This window comes from Tasmannia lanceolata, unplaced genomic scaffold, assembly GCF_043159265.1.
Source record: "Tasmannia lanceolata isolate RefF3 unplaced genomic scaffold, GAP_Taslan_0.1 ptg000015l, whole genome shotgun sequence".
In the NCBI taxonomy this organism is placed as follows: Eukaryota; Viridiplantae; Streptophyta; class Magnoliopsida; order Canellales; family Winteraceae; genus Tasmannia; species Tasmannia lanceolata.
In genome coordinates, this window is record NW_027518692.1 from 12,361,010 (window position 1) to 12,369,573 (window position 8,564).

Here is an 8,564-nt window from a genome sequence, read left to right on the forward strand (position 1 = left end):
AGGGATTTGCTAGGGACCATGCAGAAGGCATTTCGCAGGCCCGCTGTTGCATGAGAGACATAAATCTGTGCGAAAGTGGATCCTAGGCGACCAAAGATTTGTAGGCATTTCGAAGGTACAGTGCTGAAAAAGATGAGAAACTCCGGGATGTGGGCATGTGATATCATTTCATTTGCTAAGCAGGTAGCAGGAAATAGCATTACTGTGAAAAGACAGAAACATATAGCAAAAAGATGCAGGCCCATAGCTTATATAGCATTTGGGAAATGAAAAAGAAAACACACAACAGAAAAAAAATAATACAGAACCAAAGTATGTAATTCCATTTCCAACGGCCACAAGATCTGCCCAAAATAAGGATTGAACGCCCTTAATAATCTTCGCCTTCATCATCATCTTCAACGCCCTCAGCCCCGACTTCCTCGTAGTCTTTCTCTAGGGCAGCCAAATCCTCACGGGCTTCGGAGAACTCCCCTTCTTCCATCCCTTCTCCGACATACCAGTGGACGAATGCACGCTTGGAATACATGAGATCAAATTTGTGGTCAATGCGTGCGAACACTTCTGCCACTGCCGTGTTGTTACTGATCATGCAAACGGCTCGCTGGACCTTGGCTAGATCACCCCCTGGAACCACGGTCGGAGGCTGATAGTTGATTCCGCACTTGAAACCGGTTGGGCACCTGCAATTCCACCATCCATATCAACTGAGAAAAAGGAAAGAGAGAGACAAAACAAAAACAGCATTTCTCATTTGGATTGTTCCATTTAAACCAAAAAAAAAACAAGAAGAGAAACTGCGGCATCATAGACTGGATTTTTACAGCTTATTGATCAAGAAACTGTTGGGACCCGGGTAGAACTCACCCTTAAAATCCAGCCGCTAAGGGGAGGGTGCCCAAGTCCTTACAAAGCCTATCCGCATCCGTTCACTTATCCAATGTGGGATCTTTGCTTTCGTGTGGAACACAAGGTTTAAATTTCGAAAGAAAAGAAAATATTTCGGTTAAAATTTCGGATTTTCAAATTTCCACCAAGACCGAAACAGAATCCGCATGGAATCATTTTTTTTTCAGGATTTCGCAGAAATTTCCAATGAAAGTTTAGAGAACCCGAAACTTTTCCACGAAATTTAAAAGATTTGGGCCGAAATTTTCACCAAAACCAAAATTCCTTGACCCTCAACAGAAACTGCCTACTAAGTAATGTTAATTGGAAGCTCACCAGTCGACAAACTGAACAGTTCGCTTGGTTTTAATGGTTGCAACGGCAGCATTCACATCCTTGGGCACAACATCTCCACGGTACATTAAACAACAGGCCATGTATTTCCCATGCCTTGGATCACATTTCGCCATCATGCTCGAAGGCTCGAACACTGCGTTTGTGATTTCGGGAATTGATAGCTGTTCATGATATGCTTTCTCCGCTGAGATAACGGGGGCATATGAGGAAAGCATGAAATGGATTCGGGGATATGGTACAAGGTTGGTTTGGAACTCGGTAACATCGACATTTATTGCTCCATCAAACCTCAGAGATGTAGTCAAAGACGATATAATTTGAGATATCAACCTATTCAAGTTGGTGTAGGTTGGTCTCTCGATATCTAGGGATCTCCTACAGATATCATAAATAGCTTCATTGTCCAAAAGAATTGCAACATCCGTGTGTTCGAGCAGGGAATGAGTCGAAAGTACACTGTTGTAAGGCTCCACAACTGCTGTAGAAACCTGCAATTAAGGAAGTAGCCCACATAAGTGGAAATTCACATACATAAAACCCACAAAGGGGTGCGATTCTAGAGCACATAATTCAGGCGTCACGGACAGCTGGTTTAGTAACCAAAATTGAAGAAAGAAACTCAAAATTTCATTGATGGGAAAAAAAAGAAATAGAAATTAATAATATCACCCTGACTAGCTAATGCTAATGGCTTGGGATTCCCTGGCATTGATGGGATAAAAGCACCTAGTGAATTGGTATGGACATGGTATTGAACAAGGTTTCAAAACTTGGACTAAGGAAAGAGCTCGACCACGTAAAAAAAAGAATCAACCCGGACGGGTCAATGATTGGCACGCTAAATTTATCATTACCCGAGGTGAGTCAAAGGTGTTCTAATTGACTTGGTAGGTCAAAACCTAAGAGGCAGGAATCTTCCCTCGGGGTGATGTTCCCGACTCGGAACCTTGATTCGGCGCTCCTTCGGAAGGAGCTTCCAAGGAGCACGATCCCGAAGAGATGGAAACCACTCCCATTGCGATCCCAACCCCCTCCCCTAGTACTCTATTTGTAACCCCCTCACCAACTTACTTGTATCAAACTCCTCCAACTGTTCAAAGTACTTCATTAGAGCAACCAGGAAGCAAATCTTCAGAAGGCATGAGGAAAGAGAACATAAAAATGAAGACAGTTAGAAATTACTACTTTTGATGTACTTAAATTTTGAAAGATTTATACGAAGATGATGAAAATATTACATTAACGCTCCCACGGTGCTCCCAACCTTAGACTCTTCTAGACCCCACGCTTCCTCGCCCCCGCCCCCGCTCCCTTCACCCACTTCGTGCTTCTATGTGCAAAACTTGGACCCGGGACGAGAACTGAACAAAGGTAAACGGGAATCGACTTGGGCGAGTAGATAATTGACTCAAGGAGCTTTTAAACAGTGGCATTTGTAACCAGTATCAACAACAAATATTACATTGGATACCCATATCCGTATAATCCACTCCCGGGTTTTGGGAAATGGGAGCATTATCCCCAATCTCCAATATGTGTGTCTCTGTGTTTGGCCATAAAGGCTTATATCCTACTATTAAATCAGAACAATAACATAAAGGTAATATGTTGAGAGACTAAAATGCCCCTTGTGTGTAAGATAAAGAAAATGACATCCAAAATGATTCAACATAAACTCAAAAGTTTAAAAGGTCCCGTGAAGTATTGTTACCTGTGGAGATGGATAAATGGTGAACCCAAGTTTTGACTTTTTCCCATAATCCACGGATAAACGCTCTAACAGTAAGGAACCCAAACCAGATCCAGTGCCACCACCAACAGCACTAAAAACCAAAAATCCTTGCAAACCAGTGCAATTATCTGCTAATTTCCGCACCCGGTCAAGGCATAGATCAACAATTTCCTTCCCCACTGCAACTCATAAACGAAAACCAATTTAAACCCAAAAAAATGTGTAAAATAAGCATTGCACTCAAATGGACCTTGAAGCTTAGAAGGAGGACAAAAAATTACCAGTATAATGTCCTCTGGCAAAATTATTAGCAGCATCTTCCTTGCCAGAAATAAGTTGTTCTGGATGAAAAAGTTGCCTGTAAGTCCCAGTTCTAACTTCGTCAATGACGGTGGGCTCCAGATCAACAAATATAGCTCTGGGAACATGTTTGCCAGCACCAGTTTCACTGAAGAAGGTGTTGAAAGCATCATGTGCAACACCTACTGATTTATCACTGTCAAGAGGAGAGAGCACATAAGGTTCTACTGTGATTGAGTCTCAAAGATGAACTCATCACTACAACTTTCAATGCAAAGGAAAGGCGGGAAAAAAGACAGAGGGATCACACCACGATCATAAAACATGCCTACATATCAGTGTAAATATTACTAACTGAATTGAATATGACCCGTTCAAATAGGTTGAAAATTAAAGCTATAGATATCAAAATCCTTCTACCTAAGTGCAAGCCCACCAACATTTAGGTCAAAAAAAATTCCATGCACCAAAACAAAGGCATTTCACATTATCATCACCCGTCAAGCAGCAGCAATCATCAATGAATCTCAAAAGAGACAGAGACCTTTCCAATTTCAGCAACAGTAACATAAATCTGTAAGTGTTAAACACACAAAACTCAAGCAACAGAAAACCTCACTATGCGACCGTAAGATTATTAAAGGCCTATAAAATAGCATTGCCAACCAAAATGAGAAAACAAAATGTTTTTATATTTCAGAAAATGATTCAAAATGTTTTAAATATAAAATGAGAAAAGACACTCACTGTAAACGCAGCGGAAAAGTAGACGCTTCCAAGTGATCAAAATTAAAATATTAATAATAGTTTTTAAAAAATGCTACCAGGCGACCTTCAGATAGCATTCTAGCATTGCAGTGAGAATTTTCAAGATACCAAGAGATCAAGTATTTTATCCTTCCATTCAACATAGGAAAGACTTCCCATATCCACAAACATAAGGAAGCTGTCAGTTTATAACTTGGTAAACGTTGGAGTTCAAACAATAAGAATGCGCCAACATTCTAGATCTGGTATTCATTGTAAGGGTGCTCCATTCTTGATGATTGGTCTTTTGCTTTTAGTCTAAATGATTTTCACTTGCTCAAAGAATAATAGCAATTCGAGATTTTATTTTATTCAAGAATTAGGACATTAATTGGCAAGGTGACAAAAACACGATAAAGTTACGTCGAATTAAAAATCCCTACATTCTGTACTTTGAAAACAGCTAAAAAAGAAGATTCCAGATAAGAATGAAAATTAACTTGACAACTGAAAATTTGACCAAAAATACATAAAAACTAAACCAAGATAGCCCATGTTTCCCAAGAATAGCAAAAAGAAAATAGCCAATAGCCTGTCAAAATCCAAGAACTTCAAAAATGTCTCGGAAACATTCTACTTCCATTCTAGAAAAACAGAAACAATCAGAGTTCAAAAATTAACAAAGCTCAGTCATTCAACTGGTCGTTTCCCATAAACCAGATAGAAAACTCAACGACAAGATAAATCCTACAAATGGAACAAGTTCTCCGGTGACAACAGACAAAACTATTTGATACCTGCCCAAGCGGCAAAGATGTAAAACAACAAAACTGTTCACAATTATTCTAAGATCCCAAAAAAAATACAAGGGAAACGACAAGATAAACCCTAATCAACATAAGCGAGTCAAACAAATTCCACTTTTTTAACACCATAAAAATCCAATAACTCCAAAAATTCGTTTGAATTCATACACCCTATCCATTTGCTCGTTTGAACAACAAAACTAGCACAGGAAGAGATCTGTAAAAGAGACAAAACCATGAGAAGTAAAATAGGAGATAAGAAAAACGATAGAATCCTTGAAATTCTCTCGCTTCGATAACACATCTGAAAAATCAAACCAAAAGCGCAGATCATTCCAATTCACAGAAAATCAAATAACTTCTACCACAAATAATACCGAGAAAAACGAGAAATTCTAACAAAGGCTCAACATTACTTCCAATTTTCCAATAAATCCAATTGAAATCTAAAAATAAAGGAATTAACAAAAAAATAGACTGCAAAATCATTCAGATTCGATCCAGCGTCCATCACAATATGAAAAAAAAAAAACCAAATGCAGATATAAAAATCATCGCAGATCGACCAACAAGGCTCTTAATTCATCCAATAAAACTTGAAAACTACATAAAAAAAATCAATGCCAATGGGAAAAAAAAACTACAAAATTACCGCAAAAAAAAAAAAAACGAATTCCATTTCAACTGATCCAAGCTTATCCTATTCAGACGCACAAAAAAAAATAAAAAATCGCAAAAGTAGAAACAAAATGACAAAATTACAGAAACTAAGAGCATAAGTTCTAATGCATCTAGGAAATCTAATTCTTACACCGCAAAAAGGAAACTTTCTCGCAAAAAACGAAGATTAAAAGCAGGATCTGGCAAAAAAACAAAGAAGCACAAAATTATCGAAAAAATGGGAAAAATTTACAGACCTAGGCATGATTCCATCAGGTTGAATTCCATGCTCGAGGCAGTACAGTTCCCAACATGAATTCCCGACCTGAATTCCTGCTTGTCCGATGTGGATGCTGATTATCTCTCTCATTTCTCTCGATTCTCCAAAAAACCCTAACCCTAATTTTTTCCTCTCTCTCTTTCTCTATTTAGCAGAAAATTTTGTCAGCCGAGATTCATCTCAGCCGTGCATTATACATCGAAGTGTTGGGTCGGGATCGGAACGACCTCAGACAAAAAGGGTTAAAGTTTGCCCCCACAATTTATGTTAACAGGGAGGCGCATTATCCTGCACGGGGGCTAAAATTATCTCCCTAAAATTTTGGAGTGCGTTATGGGGGCCACAAAAATATCCTGATGTTTCTGGCCCCACGGCTGTTTTCCAAACAGAAAACGGCCGACATTTAAGAAAGAATCACTGGATGACAAAAATGCCATTGGAGAATCGAGACTTAGGTATGAGATTTTGAGGATAGTATCGTCATTTCACGGAAAATAAATACACGTGAAGGTGACGAAAGGCGAAAGCTTAGCTGTTTCTCGCTGGAAATCCACACCTGCCCACGTTCTCTTACGGATTAACGAAAAAGCCACGGTGGTTTTATTCTTGCGCTGAATACAACGCCAGAATGACTGGGGCTTTACCTGGCATTTGGATACCACATCAGCAAAACCCCCTTGTTTGGAAGTCTTCTACTTTAACCATTTTCTATGTCCGATGAAGTGTCACCCTTGTCTCCTCCCAACAGGGTAAGTTCCAAGTAAATCCAAGGCATATCTCCTCCTTGCTGACTACTTACACCACTACTCTACAAGGTAATACCTGCAACCAAACTGAGCTCAAACATTGGATTTACCTGGAATTTACCCTGTAGAATAGTGGATTTATCAAATAGGGGTAGGGGTTGGAACATACTTGGCAAAAACGGCATTTTTTTTCTTCCAAAAAATGCGTTTTAAAACTCATTTTAGTAGTTTGCAGTTTAAAATTCCATTTAAAACTTTTACAGTAATTTGAGGAAAATGTTTTAAACACGTTTAAATGCGTTTTAAACGTATTAAGCACTTTTTTTTGGCCAACTTCCCAACTCTATCCCTACTAAATTTTGTAAATTTCAAAAATTTAAAGGCACTTTTTTGTATTTCCGTTTTTTTACCATGTTTTTTTTAACTACATCCGTATTAAACTTGAAATTTTGCAGTCCTGTTTTATTGCTGAATCACGTTCTGCTAACTATGGGTTGGAAGTAGTAAGCACCAACCCCGCTTTGCAATCGATCTTTACTAAAACTCATTGATTATATGTTGTAATCTTTCATATAAATATCTTTAATTATGACGAAAAAGAGAATGTAAATTATATCTATTATAATATGCATCCGAGTAAAGAAAAAATAGTGAATATGAATTATTAAGAGTTTTTTTTATATTATGGATATTATTAATTTGAGTGTGATTGGGAGTTCCTTTATAATCTAACTTCAATTAAGATTAGAAAGACCGAGTTGAGAGTTTATAAAAGGGAAATGTTATCAACACTACTGTATTTTGATGATCGCACTCCTCACTTTATTAAAAGTACGGTATGGCCCGCACCATAGGATGATCCAAACGTCCATTAGATGGGCTACAACCTAAATAGGTTGTGCCCCAAAAATTATTCCCATAGGTTGATCCTAACCCTCTTATCTGAATGTTAGATGGTTGATCTTAACCCTTAGGATCAACCTATGTAAATGATTTGTGGAGCACAACCTATTTAGGCTATGGCCCATCTAATGGACGGTTTGGATCATCCTATGGTGCAGGTCATACTGTACTTTTATTAAAGTGAGGAGTGTGATCATCAAAATACAGTAGTGTTGATAACATTTCCCTTATAAAAATATCAAGATATTTTATTTCAAATAGATGAGTGAAAACCTAATCTCATTCTCTTCTCTACCCTAAGGTCACATGTTCTTATTACAGCCTATCTCCATTCGATGCAGGTGTAATGCGACAACAAGCTAGTTTTTTAAGTATAAACCCGCCTCGATGTTGCAATCATCTTTCATTCCATCCTTTATTATCTAATGATCTCTCTCTAGATCATTTATGGGACATTGAAGTTTAGAGAGCTTATCACCTTTATGGAAAGGTACTATCCCTGGAGAACAAGCATGCATGTTAATCTTTTAAGAACCTTATCGATGTATGCCCTCTGAGATAGGCCAAGAATACCATGATGCCTGTCACGGTGGATCTGTATACCAATAACAAAAGAGGCATCACCCATATCCTTCATCTCAAAATGATTGGACAACATCCGCTTCGTCTCATGCAAGAGACCGATGTCATGACTAGCCAAGAGAATGTCATCAGCATAGAGAACTAGAAAAATAAACTTGCTCCCACTGATCTTTAGATAAATGCATTGATCAACTGGATTTTCTTTGAAGCCAAAAGAGGTAACAACCTAATCAAACTTTAGGTACCACTGTCTGGAAGCTTGCATAAGCCCATATATAGACTTCTTTAGTTTGCACACCAAGAGCTCTTTACTAGCCACTTGAAAACCTTGCATCATGTATACATCCTCTCCCAAAACTCCATTTAGGAAAGCTGTCTTCACATCCATCTGATGAAGCGCTAAATCAAAATGTGCAACTAAACCCATAATAATTCTAAAAGAATCCTTAGAAGATACCGGTGAGAAAGTCTCCCTATAATCAATGCCCTCCTTTTGACTAAAACCTTTGGCTAGAAGCATTGCCTTGTATCTTTCTACTTCACCTTTTGAATCACGTTTTGTT

At 38.3% G+C, this 8,564-nt stretch overlaps 1 protein-coding gene across 1 annotated transcript; it reads right to left on the minus strand.

Moving 5' to 3' along the window:
• Positions 1–148: 148 nt before the first annotated feature.
• LOC143847009 (tubulin alpha-3 chain-like) lies at positions 149–5,932 on the minus strand. The gene is made up of 5 exons (XM_077355661.1): positions 5,748–5,932; positions 3,259–3,473; positions 2,957–3,156; positions 1,225–1,733; positions 149–683 (listed from the first exon to the last, which is right to left on the minus strand). The coding sequence occupies exons 1-5, from the start codon at positions 5,858–5,860 to the stop codon at positions 371–373; spliced, it is 1,350 nt and encodes a 449-aa protein (XP_077211776.1). The 5' UTR covers positions 5,861–5,932; the 3' UTR covers positions 149–370.
• Positions 5,933–8,564: the final 2,632 nt, after the last annotated feature.